The following is a 25,999-nucleotide window of genomic DNA, read 5'->3' as shown; positions in this document are numbered from 1 at the left end:
TGAACAACAGGCAGAGTAGGGCAGTGTTCCCCATGAGAAGAGAAAACAAACAAGATGAATGCTATGAACATCCCATCTCATTGCCTAGAAAAGTGCCCACACAGCAGTAACAGGAGGGAGAACCCAAGCAGAGCCAGAGTCTCATTAAGTTGAGGATACGGAATTTCGATTTCAGGAAGGTCAAGACGGCTACAGTTTGCAAGTTAAACTATTGAAGTGGAAAGAGCTGCATTGACACAGCTTTGGAGATGTGAAAAGTAACACGTAAGCTGACTAATAATCACCACATTCATGTTAGGAAACCATCAAGACCAAAGAAAGAACCTCTAGAAAGGAGGGGACAAAATAATCCCCAAAGCTCTTGCATAACTGGGAATAGTCTACATTCCCATTAATCAGAGTTTAAAGATCTCAAACACAGGGCATTGAGTAGAGTCCACAGAAGGGTATTTCTTCAAGAGTGAGGATAGAGTAGAACCAGACAAAAGACTGTTCTGGACTTGCTCAATAACACTTAAAAGGAGCTCCTAAAAGGATCAAAATGATTCCTAGTAACTTAATTGGGTTCCAGGAAAGAAATCTCAAAATATTTTAAAAAGCCCCCAAAACCCAGGACACAACAATGTAAATATACGGTACCTAATGAAAAATTATAATCAAGCAAGGAAAGAGGAAAATACAACCCTGACTGGGAGAATCATCAAAAGAGAAAGCAACAGAAATACAAAAGATAATAGCATTGATAGACAAAAACACTGAAACAACTATATATTCCACATGAACAAGAAGATCAATGGAAATATGAGTGAGAGAGAAAGGGAAGATAAAAAAGACCCAAAGAGAACTTCTATGATGAAAAATAAAATATCTGAAATAAAAAATATTCTAGGGGCACTTGGGTGGCTCAAGTTGGTTAAGCATCCTACTTCAGCTTAGGTAATGATCTCATGGTTGGTGAGCATGAGCCCCACATCAGGCTCTTTCCTAACAGCTCAGAGCCTGGATCCTGCTTCGGATTCTGTGTGTGTGTGTGTGTGTGTGTGTGTGTGTGTCTCTCTCCCCCTCCCCTGCTCATGCTCTCTCTCTCTCATGCTTCTCTCTTTCTCTCTCTCTCTCTCAAAAATAAACATTTAAAAAAGAACAGCATTAAAAATATATATATGCTAAATGTGATTAGAGCAAATTAAATTATCTGCTCTAATAATAAAAAAAGTGAACATGAGGACAAGAATGAACCATTCAATTCATGAGTTCCAGCCCCACATCTGTTTCTGTGCCCATGGCACAGCCTGCCTGGAATTCTGTCTGCCCTTCATGCTCGCTTGCTCTCTCACTCTCTCTCTAAAAACCTCAAGGAGAAGAAATGGAAAAAATAAAATAAAAGAATACATTTAGGTACATCACAAACTACTAAAAACTAGTGAACCAGGAATATATTATGAGAAAATCTTGAAGGCAGCTGGACAAATAAGAAACATTACAAAGAAACGAGCTTAGGAATAACAGCAGACTTATACTCACAAACAATGTAAGCCAAAAGACAGTAGAATTACATCTTTAAAATACTAAAAGTAAAAAGCTATCAACCTAAAATTCTATACCAAGTAGTATCTTTCAAAGATGAAGGCAAACTACTTTTTCAAAGGATGTATATAAGTTGAAAGAGTTCATAGTCAGTAGACCAGCACTTTTAAGAAATGCTAAAGGCCATCGCCATCATTCTGGCAGAAAAAAAATTAGGCTAGACGAAAATATGGACCTTCACAAAGGAAACCAGCACTGGAAATGGTAAGTGCATAAATATAAAAGAAACTTACCTTTTTCAAGATCTCTTTTAAAGATGACAACTTGTTATGGGCTGACATGTCCCGCCTCTCCCAAAATTCTTACGTTGAAGTGCTAACCCCTAATACCTCACAGTGTGATTGTATTTGGAGACAGGGACTTTAAAGAGGTAATTAAGTTAAAGTAAGATGATTAGAGTTGGCCCTAATCTAATATGACTTATGTTCTTAAAAGAAGAGATTAGGACACAGACACACAGGGAAGACCATGTACAGATAAATGGAGAGAATTAGGCCATCTTGATAGAAGACACAGAAGCCTCGGAAGAAATCAACCCTGCCAACATCTTGATCTCAGACTTTATTACCTCCATCTGGGCAAATACTAATTTTCTACTGTTTGAGCCACTCAGTCTGGTACTTTGTTACAGCAGCCCTAACAAAACTAATATACTATTTACAATGAAACAAATTAATAACATAGTGAAAATTTATAACAGGTAGAAGTAAAATAAGTGACAATTATAATTCCAAAGGGAAGTACACTGTTGTACACAGTACCTACTTATAAAACATCAGAACATTATTTGTACTTAGATTATAAGTTAAAGATGTTTATTATAAACTCAAGAGCAACCACTGCCAAAAACAAGCAAATGACAATGACAAAGAAGTAGAACATAGCTAATAAGTCAATAAAGAAAACAAAATAGATTTAAAAAAAATACTCCATTAATTCAAAAGAAGGAAAAGAGTACAAAAACAGGAACATCCAATTCTTAATATCCTTATAAAAATTCACTCTTATTCATGTTCATAACTTCTATTTGAATATTAATTATCAAGATACTGACATTACTGATTAATTTCATAGATCTTCAGATTTGGGTGAATCAGAACCAGTTCACCTACTAGTTCCACAGCCTACTATTTGGTGATCTTAGGCAATTCACTTATTTTCATTTTTTAATGGGTAAACTGAGGCCCTCAAAAGGTAATATAACCTACATTATAGATTTTGAGGTTCAAACGAGAATTTAAAATGAAAATCTTAAGAAGCTCTATGTACCACTAAGAAAGAAAACTATGACACCAACTATAAAAAAAAAAAAAATGAAATATTGGACACATTCCAATATCCAAGATATTAACATATCCCCAATGGCAAAAAAAAAAAAAAAATGTGATATAGCCATACAATGAAATATTATATGGTGTAGCCATATAACGAAATCTTATTTGGCGATAATAATAAATGAAGTACTATCTTGAATCTTGAAAACCTAAGGCTTCATGAAAGAAGCCAGTCACAAAAGACCACAAAGTTTATGACTCCATTTATGTGAAATGTCCAGAACAGGCAAATCAATTGAGACAGAAAGTATGTGAGTGATTGCCAGTGGCTAAGGTTATCAGGGAGAGAGTCTGCTAATGGACAGAGCATTTCTTTTCAGAGTCATAAAAGTGTTCTAAAATTGACTGCGGTGATGGATGCACTCTGAATATACAAAAAACCACTGAATTATACATTTGAAATGGGTGAACTGTATGGTGTATAAATTATATCTCAAGAAAGGTGATACTAAAAAAGGGACAATTATTACTAAAACTATTATGACATTGGGAGAATGGATTATAACATCTAATCTAAGTCAACCCAAGGATGTTATCCTCATCAGAGGATGCCTGATCCATTAAAAATAGGAATGAGAATAATGAAGACATAAAAGTCCCGAAATAATTTCATCCCAAACAGGATATTTAATATAATATAAACATTATTTGAAAAACTGTTTTCTATGTATACCCATCTAATATTATCAAGTATGAATTCAAGTAGTCATTTTCAATATATTAGGCACAATAAAAACCCGAATCTGTCATTAAGAATTGGAAGCACAAAGGCCTTGGCAGAAAAAATGCTATCTCTGACAAACAATACAATCTGATGTATTTTTCTTAATATGCCTTACTAAATCCAAACCACAAAGTACAATCATAACTTGAGCTTTTTATTCAAAAAATAAAATAACTTTCCGGGACACTTAGCTGGCTCAGTCAGTAGAACATGTGACTCCTGATCTCGGAGTCATGTGTTCAAGACCCACCACTGGGTGTAGAATTTAATTTTAAAAAATAAATGAATAATTTCCCAAAATTATTAACAGCCATGAGCTTATAAACTATTTAGTTAACCTACGCACCCAGCTCAAGTCTGTTAATCAAGGATAAGAGAGATTATCAAGTAGCTAACACACACACAGACATATCCAAACCAGAAAACAGAATTCCATGTCTAAGAAAAGAAAGGTATAATATATTTCCATTCCAGTTACTCCAACATTTGCTAATTATGAATTAGAAATAATTTCTAATATCTTTAAAATCATTTTCTAATTATAGTACAAACCTATAGCAAAAAAGACTTTACAATTTGTTTACAGAATTTAAATATTAATTTGAGCAAAATATAGCTATAGCTGAACAAATGACCAAATTTTTAAAGTGCAACATTTAGAATTTTTTAAAAGTGGTATTAATTCATATAATTTATTTCTGCCAGATGTGTTATCTGATGTCCGATTTGGTAACTGTAAAATATTCTTACCACAGGAATGACATGAGTGACACCGTCTCCACTGTCTATTACTGTACCGGTCAATGTCCGTTCTCCTACTTGTCTTGAGGTCCAAGATGCAGCTAAGGCAAGAACAGCCTTAGACACACACACACACACACACAAATTATGACAGACAAAAAAATAGAAACAAGGGCAAAGAGTTAACAGAAAGAAAACTATTTCAATGGAGTACTACAATTTTAAATGTACAACTGACTCTTGAACAACACCAAGGTTAGGGACACTGACCATTCCAACACAAGCAGCTGAAAATACAAATATAACTTCTAACTCCCCCCAAAATGAACTACTAATAGCCTACTGTTGACCAGAAGCCTTACCAATAACCTAAAGAGTTGATTAACACAGATTTTGTGTGTTATATTATATACTGTGTTCTTATAATAAAGGAAGCTAGAGAAAAGAAAATGTAAGAAAATTGTAAGGAAGAGAAAATACATTTACAGTACTCTACTAGATTTATCAAAAAAACTCCACAGATTAGTGGACCCATGCAGTTCAAACCTGTGCTATTGAATGGTCAACTACAGTATCTTTGGAAAGAAAATACACAAAATTAATTTACATTATGCAATAAAATTATTCACATCCTACTAGTTTACAGGCTTATATTTACTTTCAGGGGCATGTTCATAAATATTCCATGTTTTAACAAGAGACATTTTTCTCCTAAACCCCGCAAAATGGGAAGACTAACATGAGATATCACAGTACTAAGAATGCAAGGACTTAAACTATGTTTATATGAGCTAGCCTATACACAAACCACAAAGTGTAAGGAAGGTAAAGAAATACACAAACACCCAATCACTCGTTATTCCATACACAGATGGCTATAAACAAGTACCTCTATCATAAGATTAGCTCCAAATTTTCTAAGTGCTGCGTGCATTTAGAAATATGTAACAAGTTATTTACCCATAGAAAAAGCCATTATACTCTTCTTAATATTATGATTTAATCAGGAAACAAAGTTGAGGGGACTGCATTTTTCAATGCAAAATACTAGCATGGGCAATAAGATACAATTTTTTTTTTTTAAGTTTACAAATAAAGAAACTAACACAGCTAGTTCATTGTTTAAAAACTCAATTTCATACAATCCAAGCTTCAAACAAGATACACAGCCAATAATTAAAAAGAGAGCTAAACTGGCTTTATTTTACCTACTTGCAATATAATAGCTGAAAGGGACCTAGAAAGTTATCTAGGCCATCCTCCTATTTTAGCACAGGATCACACACCATAATCATCATGACCTAAGAGAACTACACAATAGTTTACATACTTATTAAACATTTATGATATGCTAGGCATCACATTCACTACAGGGTTAAAAAACAAGTAAGAGGTGAGCTGTGATCCTGAAGGGTAGGAGAGAAGCCATTCCATGAAGATACACTTACAAAGTAAGTTCAATAAAATACTACAGGGATTTCTGATACATGGAAAACAGAAGGGCACAAAGAAGATGGTCCAATATACCTAGCAGTAAGTCAATCAAAACAAACTATGAAAAAGGGACACAACAACTGTTTCAAGGATAAATGAATATGTATATAAAGTTCCTGACCTGGAGCAAACAATAAATATTAGTTCCCTTATTTCTGTCCCATGAAAGCTTTGAATTATCTAAAGTTCATCAACTTACTTCCTTCAACATTTCTCTTTTGCTGATTAACTCTATTTCCTATGATTTCTAAATTACTGATTCAGGAAAGAACTATGGCATGCTTTGAGGTTATGAAAAATATGTATTTTTTAACAGTGAATTAAACCTTAGATTAAAATTTAAGAGACAAGCTTATCTTGACTTATGAACTTGCTTACCTGCACAGCAATGTACAAGCCTGGAACATTGAAGGACTCAAACATTATTTCAGCAGTATATTCCCTGTTTTCTGGAGTATTCAGTGGAGGTTCAGTCTATTAAATTGAATGTTAAACATTTTAAATAGACAAGATCAGATTATTTTCATAACTTTATAGACAATTTTTAAATAAGAAATAATTTGTCATTTTATTTAAAAGTCTTTTAATTAAACTTGCAGGTACAAAGATAGACATACAGACAAAAGAAAAACTATATAAAGATTTCAAGCAGATCTAGGCATATATGAAAACAATAGTTATTCACACAAGAAACTGACTCTTTATGTCACACCATTAAGCACTGATAAAAGGAATGAGAGAGAAAGGAGACCCAGTCAAATCATCTTGTGAAAGGGTAAAGACAGACCTCCAGGGAGACATACCAATCCTATCTGCTGGTGGAAGAACTCTCACCCATGTAATGTTTTCAGCAGGATGTACCTGGTCTATTTACAACTATAATAAATAAGCCAAGATTCTACAAATTTATGGCATGGCTTCTTGGAAAATGTTATAGAAGTCATAAAACTGTTAAGAGTATTAAAATGGAGATGTGTAGGGGTGCCTGGGTGGCTCAGTGAGTTAAGCATCTGACTTCAGCTCAGGTCATGATCTCACGGTTCATGAGTTTAGCATTGGGCTCTGTGCTGTCAGCTCGGAGCCTGGAGCCTGCTTCGGATTCTGTGTCTCCCCTCTCTCTCTGCCTGTCTCCCGCTTGTGCTCTGTGTCTATCTCAAAAATAAACGAATGTTAAAAATTTTTTTTTTTTTTAAATAAAATGGCGATGTTTACAGTATTCTCTTCCATTTTTGTGACCACATACATCATTTAGAAACCTGCAGATTAAGTCTTGGCCAGAACACATCCTAAGTCAAGAGTGGACTGAGGAAACAGTTACCTGCATTCCTGGACTTCATGTTTCACCTATGCCTCATGACTACTTAAATCATTTACATTATTAAAGCTTGAAACTGGGCAAGACCTCTAATTCTTCTGAATGTGATTTGACAATTCTTTTTGTTATCTCAAATATTGAAACTGAAAGGCAAAACTTTTAAACTTCAGAAGTACAAAAGAATTATCTTTTTGATCTTGAGGTAAGAATGATTCCTTAAATTTCAAGAACACATATTACAAAGAGAAAGATGGATAAAATTCAAATTCATTGCAAATTAAATCTTTTTGTTAATTTAAAAAAAACACTATAAAGTTTTTAAAGAAAAAGGTCGACTAGGAGTAGACTTTTTACACATGTAAACCCTTTAATAGCTAAACTACTTGATATGATTAAACTTATTTAGAGGAGTTTTGGAACATGTTCAAGGATTTGGAGATAATTTAGAGACAGGTACATAGAAAATTAAGCCCCCCCCAAAAAAAACCAAGGCAGTTAAATTATAAACTCCAAGAAAAACAGAAGTTCTATATAAAATAAGATATAATCAGAAGATCTCCCAAGGAAAATATACAAATAGCTAATAAGCACATGAAAAAGTACTCAACATCATTAGTCATCAGAAAATGCAAATTAAAACCAAAATGAGAACTCTTACACACCCACCAGAATGGCTAAAATTAAAAAGACTGACACCAAATGTTGGATAGAATGTAGAACAACCAGATTGCTAACACATTGCTGGTGGGTGTGCAAAAAGGTAGAACCCCTTGGAAAAAGTTCTGAAAGTTTCCTATAAAACCAATCATGCATGTACCCCCATGACACAGCAATTCCATATCTAGGTATTTGCACAAGACAAATGAAAACATGTCCACAAAAAGACTTGTATAAGAATGTTCGCAGCGACAGTTGGGTGGTTCAGTAGGTTGAGCTTCTGACTTTTGATTTCAGCTCAGGTCATAAACTCATGTCCAGCTCTGCTGAGCACAGATCCTGCTTGGGATTCTCTCTCTCCCTCTCTCTCTGCTCCTCCCCTGCTCTTTCACACACGCTCACTCTCTTTCTCAAAATACACACTTAAAAAGAAAGTTCGCAATAACCAAAATATGCATAATAATCAAAAATTGGAAACAGCCCAGGTAATCATCAATAAGAAAATGGATAGTGAGGCACATTCATACAATAGAATATGATCCAGCAACAAACTACTGGTATTTACAACAATGTGGATGAATCTCAAAGATTATGCTGGGGGCGCCTGGGTGGCTAAGTCAGTTAAATGTCCAACTTCGGATCAGGTCATGATCTGGCAGTTTGTGAGTTAGAGCTCCACATCAGGCTCTGTGCTGATGGCTCGGAGCCTGGAGCCTCCTTCGTATCCTGTGTCTCCCTCTCTGCCTGCCCCTCCCCGACTTGTGCTCTGTCTCTATCAAAAATAAATAAAATGTAAAAAAAAAAATAATCAATTAGCTTAAAAAAAATGATTATGCTGAATTAAGTCTTAACCAAAGAGCACATCTTGTACAATTCCATTTATACAAAACTCAAATACAAGCGAAACCAATCTGCGCTGGAAAAAATCAGAACAGTGGTTGCCTCTAGGGAAGAGGGGCAGGAAATAATCAGGAAAGGGCATCAGAAAACTTTCCAGGCTGATAGTAATGTTCCATATCTTGGTAAGGGTTTAGGTTACACAGATGTATGCATCTGTCAAAACCAGACAATGGGTAAACTACATCATGTATCCTGTAAAACAAATCCATCCCACCACTTGTTTCTGTAAATTCAATTTTATTGGAACACAGCCATACCCATTCATATAAGTATTTTCTGACACTGCTTTCCTGCTACAACAGCAGAGCTGAGTAGCTGCAAGAGACCACATAGCACTCAAAGCCAAAAATGTTTGCTATCTGGTTCTTCAGAGAAAGTCTGCCAATGCCTGGTCAATATACACTGAATGGTAGAATTAAGATTTGTGCATTTGATAGCATGTGAATGTTATATAAAAGAACTGTAAACAAATAATGAACTGTATTTGATGATATGCATGCTAATGTACTTAGGGGTGAAATTACCCCATCTACAACTCATTGTGAAGTAATTACAAATATAAGATTGGGGCGCTTGAGTGGTTCAGTCAGTTAAGCATCCAACTCTTGATTTCGGCTCAGGTCATGATCTCACGGTTCATGGGTTGGATCCCCACACTGGGCTCTGTGCTGATGGTGCGGAGCCTTCTTGGAATTTCCTCTCTCTTCCTTTCTCTCTGCATCCACACACATGCTCACTCTCTCTCAAAATAAATAAACTTTAATAAATAAATAAATAATAAGATGGAATGATGGATAACCTAATAGCTATCATAAAGCAATTATAAAAAAATTAATACTTGAGTCTAGGTTGTGTACATGTGGTATTTATTGTAAAGCTCTTTCAACTTTGTTTATGGTCTAGCCATAAACAATATTCACAAACTACCATAGTAAAATACAGAATACTGATTTACCAAAAATTATGATATAACCACACTGCAGGGAGGAAAAGATAGGGACTTTGTGTTAACAGAAGGGGGATAAGAGGAAAAGAATAAAAGCCTCATCTTTCCTACTAGGTAGTTAGTAGGTAGTGTCTAATATTCAAATAAACAAGAAATAGAAAACATGTTTAAATTTATGTGATAACTAGCACACACACAAAAAAACTCTTAAAAATTTAAAGTGTTTGTCTCAAGAGAACATGAATCAAAGACTGGGAAAGGTGAGGAAGGAGAATACTATCTTTTTATTTTAAATCTTATACCACTTGATTTTTTAAGCTAAAAACATGTGTTGCACTGATAAAAATAAGAAAAAAGTTTAAAAGTAAATTATATTGTATTTCTGTTGTCAAGAATTATTAATAAATAATAATCAGACTAGTTACTTAAAAACACAAAGTGAGGTGCCTGGGTGGCTCAGTGGTTAAGCGTCTGACTCTTTACCTCGGCTCAGGTCATGGACTGGAGCCCCCATGTCGAACCTGCTTAAGATTCTCAAGATTCTCTCCCCCGCCCCCAACCCTCTTCCCCTGCTTGCACACGCACAAACACTCTAAAAAGAAAAGAACAAAAGCAAAGTGCCTTATTTCTAATTTGTTTTGAACCTTACTTACAGTTCCTACTGTAAGAATTAAATATTAATTATGAAAACTTTGTAAAGCACCTAACCCTTGGTGTCTCAACATATTACAACTCTAGTGGAACTCAGAATTAGATAATCTTAAAGACAATACAACTTTATAACAAAGTCTCTTAGGTATATGGTAATGTAATAAGAAACTATGCCCTACTGAGTACAGATGTGATGAAAACATTCTCAGCATTTTTCAAAAATATCCCTGATGAAATTATAATTTGTACTTACCAAAAGAAAATAATGGTCTTCTGGTTCTGCCCTTAAATATTTAAAGATCACCTGTTCCATAAACCTTTCCATCAAGTCCCAATCTTCAACTATACCATGGCGAATTGGCCACTATTAAAACGAAACACAAAACAAATGAAATCGTATTAATATCAAAAGTAAATATAACTACCCAAAAAAGGTAATATTAAATCAGGACAGAAATTTTTAGGTGTGATTTAATGAGTGTATGTAGATCATGCTTAGGAGACACAAACTTAACTATTTAGAGATCAATGAAATTATTGCTACAACCTATTTTTAGATGGTTCAATTAAAATAAATAACGCAAATATGTCAAATGCTAAAAACTCTTACATCTAGATAAAAGTTCACCGTACTGGTCTTTCTCGATTTCTGAAAATCTTGTAATAATGGGAAAATAACCCATTAAAACTAAAGTCTATGAATAGTATAGTTGATTAAAGTTTCCTTAATTTATAATTTGTTAGCTCTTTCACAAATATTTGTTTTGTGCCTAATATATATAACACAGCTGGTATGTACAAAGCCAGCATAATCATAAATGAAGCATGTTAAATTTTATTTAAAAAGTTATAGATATTTGTACAGAACCATGCTTTAAAACAGAGTCCGAGGGTACTGCTGCAAATTCACAAAGACACCACAACATATTTAAAATTTTTCAGGGAAATACAGTGATACTCAAAATCAGTTTGACACTGCATATCTACTAGTTCAAGGTAGTTCAGTTTCAACATTAGATCATTCTATACTCCTTTCAGTAACATCACTTCTTTGAGAAGCTGGGTTGCCAGCAGTTGCTATTATAAAAACCAAGTACCTCCCCCCAAATAAGAAATGAGGGTGGCAATGAAAAGTTGTGACGTGCCTAACAAGCACATGCATCGTAACAGTTAACTGTGATTATCTGACAATTAAATAAAAATATTTTCCTTTTGAATAGTGTCTTATTTTTTTCAAATGGCTACTAGCTGCTTATCACTAGCTACTTAATAAACACAACTGCTGGGTATTTCTTTTTGTCTAGGTGGTGGGTGGCACAGTAAAAAATCTTACTGAGACACTGAGAGCACCAAGAAAGTTTGTGAACCTCTGCAATAATACTTCCACAACGTATATAACAAAAGATTAGTGTTATAAATATATAAGGAATTTCTTAAGCAAATTAAAATTTTAGGCAAAAAACTTTAAAAATACACATAACAGAAAGGAAACAAACAAACAAAAAAATAAATAGTTCCATGTACACAGTACGCACTCAATACCTAAGGCTGAACTATTGAATGAACAAGTAAACATCCCATAGTTATTTACTTAATCATTAAACCTCTTATCTATTAATCCCTAATGTTCACATCTCACTCCAGCACTTTAGATACTTTTTTAGTCATTATACTTATAAAATGACTTCTACTAGAATTTAAATTAATATTTGAAATAAAAGAAATACTCTTCAGTTTGCTTTAGGGAAGGGAAATGAATGTACTACACCATTCATCTTATAACATTACTGGAAGTTTACATATTTCAATGTTCTAAGAGCTTATTCATTTATTAGTCAAGTATTATTGTGCACCTAATGTGAACCACTGGCAAAAATGCTAAGGACATGACCATCCTGCCCACAAGTTCAGCCTAATGCAAGAAACAGATACAAATAATACACTGTAAGATCTTAAAGAAATAAAGTATCTAGGACAAGATAACCAACTTGGCTTCTGAAGGAAAACAGAAAGGCTCCTCCTATTCCTTTATGACTGAAGTCATAATCTAAGCTGGGTCTTAAAGGAGCAACCTTGTCAATACTGTTTTTTGGGGGGCAGAGGGAAAACATGTAGACAGAATAGAAAAAATATATACAAACACTACATAATATACAAACACTGCAGTTATCAAAAGGCTTGGGGAGAGGAAGTATAAAGAGATAAATCAGTTCTAGATGAAGGATACCAGATTCTCAAAAACTGCATTTACTTACCATGTATTTGTGTTTTATTCTATAAGAAATAGCTCATCAGTGGCAATTTTTAAGCAGCGCAATGACAAGAACAGCTTTGATTTTCAGAAACATCATTAGTGCAGCATTGGGAAAGCTGAAATTCATCTTAAAAGAATCAAGCAAGAAAGAATAAGAGCCCCAATTGTGGTATGGATGATGTTAGGCCATACTGAAGATTTCTGTCAATAAGAATGAGAACAAACTCAAATGTATCAACAAGTTTCCGTTCTGAAGTCAGATTGGAGAGGGTCTATTAATCAAGATACAAAAATTGTGTTCTGTATTGTCTTGGAATAAGCAAGGGTAGAATATATATGTAATGAATTTTGTTTTGGATATATTAAACTTGAGAGCCAGGTAGTTGGAAATGTAACGGTCAAGGAATTGAAAGCAGAGATCTGGGCTGTAGTCGTAGGGAATGAAGTGCATGAGATCACCTAGATAAGAAGGGAGCTTGGGTGGCTCAGTCAGATAAGCTTCCAACTTCAGCTCAGGTCATGGTCTTGCAGTCCATGGGTTGGGGCCCCACATGTCGGAGACTCTGTGCTGACAGCTCAGAGCCTAGAATCTGCTTCGGATTCTGTGTCTCCCTCTTTCTCTGCCCCTCCCCCGCTCATACTCTGTCCCTCTCTCAAAAACAAATATTTTTAAATAGATAGATAGATAGACAGATAGATAGATAAGAATCAGGGAAAGCACATGGGAAATAACACATCTGATTAGAGGCAAAGGCGGGGGAAGTAAGAATAAAATAGAAAAGTCTATGTTAGGAAGAGAATTATCAGAGCTATCCTGTTGACAGACAAACTAAGAAGGATAAAGATTATTATATACTAATGGATTAACAGTTTAAAAATAATCTGCATTCAAATAATGAGACTAAATAAGAAGTTTGGTTTTAAAAGGAAAGAGGAAAATGAGGAAAATGATAGCTCTAAAAGGCTGAGGAAAAGGAGTAGGAATAAAGACTGAGAGAAGTTTTATTGTTTTGGTTTGTTTGTAGCATTTGAAAATGTGTTTAAGATAATGTGTTGAAAATGTGTTTAAGAGAACAAAATCAGTGCAGAGAAACTCTGGCCTCTTAGCTCACTGACTTCATCACCTTCAAAGATTTATTTTCCATTCTGGCTGCAGTTTAGATCTTGGTATCACTATCATCTCTAAATTCCTGGAATCCAAGTATATCCCTCTCTGATCATAACCTCTTCTGGAATACTCCAGCAGCCCCACTATATTGCTCATCACAATAAGACTTGTAGTTCACTGGCTCTGGTAATTATTCCCTAGTTATCAAACCTCCCCAAATACACACACACACACACACACACACACACACACACACACGGTTTAGATTTTATGCCCCATCACTTTGACTACTCATATTTCCTTTTGTCATTCCATCTATCAAAACCTAACCTAGCATAACTCTTTGCTAAATGTGCCTATACCCAGAATGCTGACTATACTGAAGACACATACATAACTAGGTGGATAAAACTAAGTATTCATAATTACATTCTCAATTCTATACCTAACTTTGCCTGGCAAGCCTTTGTTTCCCTACTCTGTTCATCTTCACTCTTCACAATGATAATTTTAAATGTTCTCCCTATCTATCACTCATGTATTCTTCCCCAACTCCCTGGGCAGCAGAGATGATGTCACCATGTACTTCATTCACAGAGAAGGCAGAAGCCAAGTCAGGAATCCAACCTCCTTTCACCAAATCTATAAAACTGATTCCATACTGACCCTTGTTTCTCTTTCACTTTTTTGTAAGTGAAGAGACTCCCCACCCCCCCAAAAAAAAAAAAAAAAAACCACCCATATCAATTACATCATCTGTGCTCTGGATGCCATCCCTATCTTTCTTAGTCACCTGGATTAGACTACATCTTTCCTGTTACTTACACCTTTTTCTAATGGCTCTTTCACATTAGCATTTAAACATCTCTTCTTAGTCCCACAACTTGTCTATTCATCTATCTCTGGCTCCCAATCACAGACAAACCCCAACGAATTATTACTGTCATTTTTTCCTGGCCTAATATTCACAATCCAACCTACCTGAACCCAGCCTCACTGGGTTCTCACTCTTCTAAAACTATTCTTAAAGTTACAAATGACATCCCTGTAGCTAACGACAGTAAATAATATATGGGCTCTAGCTTATTTGATACCTTGGCAGCATTCCACACTGTTTATATTCCTTCCTATCTAGCCCAGTCTCTCGAACCACAGCTTCTCGGTCTCCTTTGTAGGCTTTCCCTCTTCTATAGAAATCTAAACGGTACATCCTGGGCCTCTTCCCAAGTACACCCCCCTAAGTAATCTCATCCTTTCTAAAGTAGATACTTTCCAAACATCTGTCTCTAGCTATCATGTTTTTGAGCTCCAAAAGCCAAGTACCTGACTGCCTAACAATGTATAAGATGTTTCTCAGGCACCTCAAACACAACACATGCAAAACTAAACTTACCCTCTCCTCCCTAAACCACCCCAGTCCAAAGTGTTTCTCCTCAAATAGTCTCAATCTCAAGAAATAAAGGGCACGAAGACTATCCAGGAGCTGGGAACTATCCTCAAGTACTGTTTACCACCAATATCTTGTTAATCATTCCCTACTACTCCTTAGGTATCCACGTTTTTATTCTTGGCAAAAAAACAAAACAAAAAACCAAACACACACACACACAACCACATAACTTACACACATCTAATCAGACTTCTATATTTAATACTTTACAACAAAGAAGTAAACATAGAAAACAGAGGATCATGTTAAGTGACAGAAGAATGTAATCATCAGAATCCACAAAGTGGGACATTTAACAAGACAAATAACCAAAATTTTTCCATAAAGGAAAGAAGAACTCACTTTCTCTCTCTCTCTCTCGCTCTCTCTCTCTCTCTCTCTCTCACACACACACACACACAGAAAAGAACCCCAGACCTAAGCAACCTGTCAACCAAATCAAAGGAGTAGACCTTGTTTAAAACTTGATTCAAACAGATTAACCAAGATAAGAAATAATCAGGGAAATGTACTTATTAGATTTCAGATATTAACAAAGTGCACACTGTATTTAGGTGTGATATTCATATTTTTAAAAGTCTGTAAGAGAGAAGTATTTGTAGGTGAAACAATATGTGAGATTTACCTTAAAATAATCGGAGGGAGGGGGAAGATACAGATCAAACAAGGTTGGTGATGGGTTGATAACTGCCAAACTTGTGTAGATGGTATGTGGGGGTTCATTATATTCCTTTCTATTCCTTTTATACATATGAAGTTTTCCATAACAGAAGTTAAGTATGTGTGTGAGAGACACACACACATAATCTGTTTCTGTCTATCCCCACTGCCATCAAATGTAGTCCAATCACTAATATTCCTTGTCTCATCTACAGTATGGCCTTCCCAGAATCATGCTGTGTTCCCAAATAATAAAAACAGCTAACACATAGTGCTCATTCATTAGGAACAAAGCACCACCCTGTTAACAACTGCTTTATATGCATTATCTCATCAAACCTTCCAACAATCCTGAAGTACCAAAAATATTCCCATTTTATAAATCAAGAAACTGAAACTCAGAAAGCTTAAGTTACTGAATGATACCACAAACCAAGAAAGTAGCATAGATTTCCAGCGTAAGCATAGAGACTTCAATATTTGTACTTTTAGTCACTAACATTATTCCTCTACTGAAACCCATTAATGTTGTCCATGGGACAGAGTTTAAATCCTTTAACATGTCTGGCCTAACAATACTTCCAACCATAACCAGCCTCCTCACTTCTTTCCACCTTATTCTCTATGCTTCAGGCACACTGGTTGTTCAATTCCAAGCTCCCTCATACTTCCAAGCCTTCCTGAATATTACAGTCTCTGCCTAAAACAATCTTGCTACACAATTCATTCATCTAACTCGTTTTATTCTTCAAGCCTCAGCTGAAAAGATATATTCTTCAAAGACTTTCCAAAATCCACAAACCAGGTAAGTTACTCCCGATGTATATTCCCAAAGCATCCTGTATTTTCCTTTTTCTAACCTTCATAACACTTGTAATTATTTCTTCAATGTCTTCCATTCCACCACATTATACTAGCCTTGAAGACAGGGAAGCCATTTTTCTTATTTACCATTGTACTCTTAGCACTTAGGGTTTTTTTTTTTACACACAGTAGTTGTTCATTGTTCATTAGTGAATAAATTATCAGAAGGGAATAAAAGGTACAGAAGAAATGTGCAAAAAAATGTGCAAATAAGGCAAAGTCAGCATCTAAAAATAAGAAAATTAAGGTCACAATGGTGTTTGCCTTTCAGTGTGGGCAGGGGTGGTAACAGTGTGGAGTAAGTACAAGGAAAGCAGGTGGGTCACTAGATTTATTTGCTCTATACACTGAACTTTTAGGATTATGATAACAAATATTTTTAGACTACAAAATGAAAACTTACCTATTTTACTATATAGAAATTATACCTCAATTAAAAGGGAAAGAAAGAAGGGTCAGGAACGAGAAAAGGAAAAAGAACAAGAGGAAAAGAGAGAGGCATTTCCAGGTGACATAAGCTTCAAGAGAGAAATAGTGTGAGTCTGAAGATGGGAAAGACATGTCTCTAGATGCAGCACTTTGGAAGTAAGAGAAAGCCACTCACATTGATGGCTCTGAGGTCTAGTGGCACGGAAAAGTAAATATTGCTCATTTGAATGGGTAAAAATTTTCCTCTCAGGAGGAAAAAACAAAGCAAGGTTGGGAGGAGCCTCAAGGAAGAAGAAATTTCTACACTAAAGTGGTTGAGGGTATTAGGCCTATAATTGAGTAAAATTCTAGATGGCACAATCACTGAGCAAACTCATTTTTAAAAAATGTATTATTTATTTATAGAAATCATAAAAATATACCTTTGTTGCATATGTAGGTTTTTCTATTGCTTCATCACCAATAAAGAAGTCTAGGTCATCAACACCTTTCATCACCCTCCTCTGAGCTTGATCACCCACTTTTGCTGACTCCTTAATAGCAATACCTTAAAAATAAAAGTTATTTATACATGTGAAAATTTGCTTTTCTCAAATGAGACATATTAACTTATATTTCTTCCATTATAAAGTATTATTAAACACAACATGACCTAACATACTTAAATTGTCAAAGCAGAGTACAAAGGTCATTTAAGAAATCAATGACAAAATTAATTTAACACAATGAAATCTCAACTTCCATCCAGAGACAAGGCCTCAAGTGTAAAAGCCACAAGTAGAAGTACTGTTGTGGGAATGTTTCAGTTATATTTTTTAAAACTATGTAGAATCTATTCTGATTTGAGCAAGATTATAATCCCACCAAGTCAACATATGCTTAATGGATAATCAGAAAGAAAAAAAATGAAAAACACTAACAAATGAAAACAGGAAAACAAAAGGGGAATTTTTTTTCAAAAGCTTTCTTCCTATTTGCACTATTATGGACTGGCAATTTAAATATAACACTGGGGGCACCTGGGTGGCTCAGTTGGTTCAGAGTCCAACTTCGGCTCAGGTCGTGATCTCACAGTTCGTGAGTTCAAGTCCCACATGAGGCTAGCTGCTGTCAGTGCAGAGCCCGCTTCAGATCCTCTGTCCCTCTCTCTCTCTGCCCCTCCCTGGCTTGCGCTCTCTCAAAAATAAAAAATAAAAAAAATATAAATATAACACTGGCACAGGGTTCTGTTAAACTTTAATCCCACAAAGGGAAATTTCAAATCATTTAAGTAAAATCCACAACATTCCCCTTAAATAATTCCAGAAACTCAGCCACGGTTCTTGACCTAAAACCTATATATTTCTTAATTAACATATAAATTTCTGAATCCTTCAAGTTAAGCATTCATTCAAAATAATTATCTGCATGTACTTAAAATGATCTAGCATTCAACTGTTATACTTTCATTTAATAACAATTATATTCTTAATAAGATGGGTAGAAAATACTGAAGGAAAGATATTCTAAATCCAGTCTACTCCTTCAAAATGTTAGAAAGCTTCTCTAGTAATTTATTTATAATGTCCATAGACATCCAGATGGCTCACTACAAGTTTCCTGAAAAACAAAGATATATGCAAATAACTATGAACCAAATCTACAGGCTTTCCAAATCAAATATCCATGCTCATCAGTGGCAACTGGCTGTATCTGATTATAAAAACTGGACTTGCAGCATTAAAACTGGATGTAAAAAACTCCAAAATCAAAAATCTTCTTTCAGTACAGAAATGGATTTTTAACACGCTACAACTTCTCGTAAGAAAGACAACGAAAACTAAAATTGCATATTTTGGCAAAGAGACAAAATAGAGAATGGGTATAATGGTGATGGGATCCTAAGGTTCCAAAGATGGGTCTCCAACAAAGACAACACGTCCACTTAAGATTTATAGGAAAAAAAAAAAAAAAGGAAAAGAAAATCAGTAATCTCATGAAATAAATGCTTAATCACAATACCTTATAAAAGATTATAAATTATGAAATAACAAAATCAGCATTTTATGGGTTGAGTATCTTCCCCAAAGTATGTTGAAGTCTTAATCCCCAGTACCTCAGAATGTGACCTTATTTAGAAAGAGGGTCTTTTGAGTTGAAAAGAGATTATTGGGGTGGGCCCTAATCCAACATGACTGGCGGGTGTCCTTATAAAAAAGGAAATTTGGACACAGCCAGAGAGAAGACAATGTGAAGACACATCGGGAGAAGACAGCCATGTGACTGGAGTGATGCATGTACAAGCACTGTCAGCAAACGTCAGAAGCTAGAAGCAGCAGCTAAGAGGGTTCTTCTCCTAGAGCTGTCAGCAAGATCATGGCCCTACTGACAACCTGATTTTGGAATTCTAGCCTCCAAAACTATAAATTTCTGATGTTTTAAGCCACCCAGTTTTTGGAACTTTGTTATGGCAGCCTTAGGACACTGATATAAAAATACGAAAGGGTCTAACACTAAACTCAAATATAACTAAGTCAGGTACTGGACCACAAAAGTATTATCCATATTAGCGGGCAATAAAGCCAATATTTGTTACCAAATTCTTGAAATAAACAACAATCAGTATATTGATACATAAATGCGAGGAAAGAGTAAAAAAAAGCAAACTTGTCCTTCAGTGTAGACAACAAACATGCATGAATAAAACATAAGGAAAAGACAATAGTACCACCAAACTAAGATCACTATAGTCACATGAATGAGTGATTTCATCAGTGTCACCTAAAATCCATTGTATGTATTAAAAAATTAGATTTAGGTAGTAGCCTAAATTCTTTTTCTCCCCTTTTAATTGAAGTATAATTAACATAAAATGTTTACTAGTTTCAGGCATGTAACATACTCATTCAACAACTCTACACCTTACTCAGTGCTCACCAGGCTAAGTGGTGACCATCTGTGACCATACAATGCTATTTAGAATATTATGGACTATATTCCCTATGCTGTAGTTTTCATCTCCATGACCTACTTATTTTATAAATGGAAGTTTGTACCTCTTGGTAGTAAGCCTAAGTTCTTACATAATCAATCCATAGCTAAGTATACCAAAAGTGTATCACAAGTACAAAGTCAAACAGGTTTGTCAGTGGAGAGCTAAAAAATAAGATACATATATGTATTTATATGAATGTATGTATACATATGTATACATATAAATATAAAAGCTCCCCTCTTAACTACAATTTTAACAATGTACTTCTCATATTTCACATTGAATTTTGTTCTTGCCATATTAATTACAAAACCACTGACCTATTCATGACCAATGAGTGCCGACTAGAGACTAAAGATCTGCATTTTTGGCAATTTCTACCATGTTCTCAACTTCACTGATCTGAAACCTAAGCTGTTTCATTAGTCTCCTGCATGTTTATTTTCCCAATTCCTTATTTTCATAAATAAGAATATACTACACAAAAATATTCAAACAGTCACACAAATACTACTTTGCAAGACGAGTGACACTCCAGGAGTTAGCACCACCAAGCAATGGCTCAAAAGATTTTTCACCTGATATTGTTAAAGTTTTGATTTGGCAGTAGGACAAGTAGATCAGGGTACTTTATATGTTTGAAAGTCAAAAGTACAAAAGCATGTCCATTCAAAACCAGATGCATAATCCAATGCTAACAAGTAAGAGTGTTAACAAACCAAGTGTGAAGAGTATTTTTTAAAAAACTACTGAAAGTTGGGGCGCCTAGGTGGCTCAGTTAGTTGAGCGTCCGACTTTGGCTCAGGTCATGATCTCGGGGTCGAGATCCCACGTGGATTGAGCCCCACGTCGGGCTCTGTGCTGACGGGTCGGAGCCTGGAGCCTGCTTTTGATTCTGTGTCTCCCTCTCTCTGCCCCTCCCCCACTCATGCCCTGTCTCTCTCTCTCTCTCTCTCTCTCTCTCCCTCTCTCTGTCAAAAATAAACATTAAAAAAAATTTTTTTAAATAAATAAATAAATAAATACTGAAAGACAAACTACTGAAAGTTGATGGTCAGGCTAAAGTGAAGTTAACAGAGGATAGAACAAAAACAATGTAAGTATGGTTATAAAATATTAGAAAACAGCTCAAGTCAACATTTCTAAAAATGAGATGCCATCCTTATTTTGAAACATGGGCTTTCAGCAGGGACGTCAATAAACACAAGTCTGGCAAACAACAATCATGTCCACACACCAAAGAATAGTCTTCATAGGTGTGCAACAGAGGATCCACTACTGAACAGTTACACCCAGAAACTGTTAACAGAAATATCCTCAAAGCAGAAAATTGTGTGATTTTTCAGTTCATTCATTTCTGTCTTTAAAAAGAGACATTTGGTAGATCTGGCAAATGAAGAACTAAACAGCTAAAATGAATGGTGAGAGGTGTGCAAATGAGGTCACACTTAGCAAACTGTTTTTAAAGGACTAAAATCTTACACAGTGCCAGAAATAATTATCTTTTACTTTAACGATTAAGAAAAAGATCTTTAAATCAGCTTGTGGCTTAAAAGAATACTTACAGGAAGGGATGATAAACTGTGGTTCTGTGTTTCCAGCATATCCTAGTTTTGTATACCTGCAAAATAAAAAATAAAATTTTAAGGATTTCACTAGTATCATAGCAATTATGAATTTATTTCTCAGATCTCCATTGGTTATGAAGTGAGATTCCATTGTGGGTAAATTTACAAAATCCCATAGCTTCAATGCATGTAAATATCCCTATTTTCCAAAATTATACCAAAATTATAAATACCCACAGCTTTTAACAAGAAATTCCACTTCTAGAAACTGATCCTACAGGAATATCCTACACATGTGAAATAACATGTATCAAGGCCATTTGCCACAATCTTGCTTATAACAGCAAGAGTCTGAAAATAACCTAAATAAACATGAAATGAGAAACTAGTTAAATATGCTAACTTCATCCTATGTTATATTATGCAGCTATTAAAAAAGAGATCGAAGAGGCTCTTTATGGACTGATATGGAACAACCTCCAAAATGTACTGTTAAATGAACAAAAAGCAAGGTACAGAACAATGTTTCACATACACTATACAGTATTTGTATAAAGTAAGGGAGAGGAGTAAGAACACATAAAATGTACTTGATTGTATAGACACACAGAGTATCTCTGGAAGAATATAAAGAAATCAATAATTGTGGTTGTCTCCAGAAAACGGAATTGGGTAGGTGATGGGCAGAATTGAGGAGGAGATTTTTTATTGCCTATTTTTTCATACCATTTGAATACATTACTATTCAAAATAACTAATTTTTAAATGCCTTGCCACAGTGGATTCAGCCTATATTCTTACAATAACAAAATAACGACAACAATGATGATTAGGAACTAAAAGCTGAGCTTTGATAAGCTGCGCGTTATGGGCTACGTAGGAGATACCTGGCTAAATATGAAAACCTATTAACTATGAGCAGGCTTTAAAGACAAAGTAACAACATTTTATACTACTCATATTCAAACTCACTGCTAAATAGTAGGCAGATAAATTGCTGTGAGATTCCTGGCTTCTAATAATATCTGCAGAACTTTTTTTTTTTTCTTTCCTAATATAAGAAGAAGGAAAAAAGCTCTCTTTGGGGAGAACATGGTTCAAAACTTAGTTCAAGAACTAAGAGTGCCAAATAGGCTAACTCGTTAAAAGTAAGGAGAAAACATAAACTCTTCCAAATGTGATAATGCTCTGACTAAAACCTCTTCCAAGATTCCCCACTGTCCACGTTTAAAAAGTAAACAAAACTTCTTTGCAAGGCATACAAAAGAGCTCTAATATTTGGCTCCTGACCACCTTTCCCAACAGCGCTGACATACTATACCAGGCTCCCTAGCCATAAAACTGCTAACGTTTTCTGGACAGAACAACTCATTTCATGCCACGGAGCCACTGTTAACACTTCCAACTACAGGAGATGCTCTCTTTTCAATGCTGAATGCAACTGCTAAACTCTAACCCATCCTGCAAACAGCAAATTAAGTATCACTGCCTCAAAACAAAAACTTTTCTAACCTTCAAACAGTATACTTTGTCCCCACAGTGGACAAATGGAGCTGACTTATGTTTTATTACAATAAAGACTTACAAAACATGACAGTCTAAAACTGTCTGAGCCACAACATCCTAGAAGTTTACTATACAATACTTAGTGTGAGATCTAATCCCTCTACCTTTTTTTTACCATTAGTCACCAAAGCAATTTAAGTCATTATAAATAATACCCTAATAGAACAGAATGTCTTACTTCCAATTCTATTACCCCTACAAAGAATAATCATCTCCCTAAAAATCACTGCCTAACCCACATATCTTCAAATGAGGCTCTACTGCTTACAATATTAAGTACAAACTTCTTCTTGTTTCTATAAAATGATTCATTATTAAGTATTCCTAAAGTCCCTTTCAGATAAAAAAAAAAAAAAAATGTATGATTCTGATTCCTTCAGCTGAATATTAAGGAACTTCACAATAAGTCCCAATTAAACATTTTAAGTGTCTCCCATCATTTGCTTCCATGAACCCAGCTCAAAGCACGCTGCACTTGTTACTCATTTTCCTCCACAATGACTTGCTATTTCCCCATCACATTATCCGTGTTTACATGGCACCCTCTCAGAAAGCTCTCACCACAACTTAGGACTCCTCCATGAAGTTTTCCTGATCATTTTAATTATCAGTCATCCTTTCCCTCAATAAATTCAATCTCAACAATCACTCGTTACACAAGCCAAACTGTTATTTTCCTGTGTGTAAATACCAACTCCCAAATAAAGTAGTAAGATATTTGAAGTAGAAACCATTACAGTAAAAACTCCCTTAAGAAAACTTCCATTTGTCAAGTTCACCAGATTAATCAATACTCCATCCCTGGTCAAAATCCAACAGCCTAAGTTGAACATATTCAGCAATAAATTAGTTTCAGAAAAAACACCAAAAGAAGAATCTAATCAACCAGTCTTTACCAGACTAATACAAAACAGTCAATACATAATCAAAACAAATGTGCTCTCCCCCAAACACAAAAATAACTACCTAGCATATTAGCTATATGGATACACCATAACATTTAATCATTTCTACTACACTTATAACACCACAGCCAAATAATTTTCTAAGTTTTTGTAGGAGAATAGCCAAATACATCTACCAATGCTCTACTGCTCTGGATTTAAAGTTAAACAGTATATCAAAGGTACTCAAATATCTCAAGTATCTCAAATACTAAAATGGCATCAAAAAATATCTCAATTTTCACCAATTTTTAAGAAATATAAAGGGAAATCTCCTAGTTTACTTTTAACCTTAAAATGTGCTTAGCCTCTAAAAATTAATTTGGCTTGTAGCTTAAAGAAAAATGTTTGTGGCACAGAATACAATCTAAAAAAACTGAAAAAGTCTTATCCTAAACTCTAGAAAAGAGTTACTGAGTTAGGTTGAAGTCACATTTTCTCTACTGGAGAGAGAGCAAAGTGCTAGATAACAAACAATATGACTCTTTAAAACCACTCTCCCATACTATTAGCAAACTTTAAAAGTTGTTTTTTAAAACAGCTTTGAAACTGCTCAAAAAATCCACAAAAGTCCATTTATTTAAGTTTATTTATTTACTTTTATTTATTTTACACAAGCAAGGGAGGAGCAGAGAGAGAGGAAGGGGGGGGGGGGGGAGAGACAGAGAGAGAGAATATATATGAATGAATGCCAAGCAGACCCCACAACACTGGGCTCAAACTCACAAACTAGAGATCATGACCTGAGCCGAAATCAAGAGCCGGATGTTTAACTGACTGAGCCACCCAGATCCGCCCAAAAAGACATTTTAATGTTCTTATATGAGCAGAGAAGCATTTAAATAGGGAAAGCAGGAGAGAGGAGAGGGAAAGAGTCTAGGAAGATCTGAAAGAACTGGTCAGCTGAGTCTTAAAGGATGACTTACAACAGTACATACCAATGCACACAAAATATGCTAATATTTGAAGAGTATACTGGAATGAATTGGAGGGCATTTGGGTATAGCTATAAGAGATTTGTTTTTAACATTCATTTAAACTTTCTCAACATAAATATAACGAAAAGAATATAAATTATTAGTACAGATATTAAGTACTAAATTTATGTTTCAAATTAAAGCTTTTCAAATATAAAGTAGCCTCGATTAACCTAACTTAATTTATCAGCTTTTATACTTGAAATGGCTGATTTGATTAAGACATTTTTATGATGACCTCTCAAAATTCTTGATAGTCACCACAGAGAAGAAACTGTACAAGTAAATGACAGAAAAGTTTTTCTTACTTTTTCTCTAAAAGAAACTCCTTTCTCACAATTAATGGCATTTGTTAACTCGAACTCTTTAAATTATAATTTAAGGATGTGTTCACTGTATTTAAACTAAAAGTTCTTTGCTTTCATTGACACATGCAAAATTCAAATTTTGTGTAATAAAGCAAATAGATTTCAAATCAAACTTTTTCATATTAAGACTTTCTCAAACCATGCATACATGTTCCTCTCCTTGTTACAACAATGTTCTTTTTTATTATTAAAATACTAACCAAAGATCACAGTGAAACATTTTTAGCTTCACTCTTCCAAAATGAATTTTTGTTTTAAATTCATAGATTCTGTCGGTATACTTTATTTTTCCACAGCCCTTGCAATTTTCTATTAAGTTCCTTTGGGTGTTCAAAAAAGTGTTTTATATAATTAAGCAACTCAGGAACACAATACTTAACCAGACTATACAATAAATCTATAAAGAAGTGCGCACGCACACACACACACCAAAATCTAAGTTGCCTTGAAGCAGAAACTCTTCCTTCAGACAGCTAGTAGACACTTTGCTA

General features: G+C 34.8%; 1 protein-coding gene across 1 annotated transcript in view; it reads right to left on the bottom strand.

Moving 5' to 3' along the window:
* ACTR3 (actin related protein 3) overlaps nucleotides 1–25,999 on the bottom strand; it is a 66,011-nt gene that overhangs the window by 16,026 nt on the left and 23,986 nt on the right. The window contains exons 2-6 of the mRNA XM_060625936.2: nucleotides 21,651–21,706; nucleotides 17,534–17,658; nucleotides 10,600–10,710; nucleotides 6,256–6,351; nucleotides 4,393–4,500 (exon numbers count right to left, since the gene is read on the bottom strand). Coding sequence (XP_060481919.1) covers nucleotides 4,393–4,500; nucleotides 6,256–6,351; nucleotides 10,600–10,710; nucleotides 17,534–17,658; nucleotides 21,651–21,706 — 496 coding nt within the window. The remainder of the gene's footprint in view (nucleotides 1–4,392; nucleotides 4,501–6,255; nucleotides 6,352–10,599; nucleotides 10,711–17,533; nucleotides 17,659–21,650; nucleotides 21,707–25,999) is intronic.

The sequence above is a fragment of the Panthera onca genome, chromosome C1 (assembly GCF_046562875.1).
Source record: "Panthera onca isolate mPanOnc1 chromosome C1, mPanOnc1 haplotype 2, whole genome shotgun sequence".
Lineage (NCBI taxonomy): Eukaryota > Metazoa > Chordata > Mammalia > Carnivora > Felidae > Panthera > Panthera onca.
This window is presented reverse-complemented; position numbering and strand designations above follow the sequence as displayed.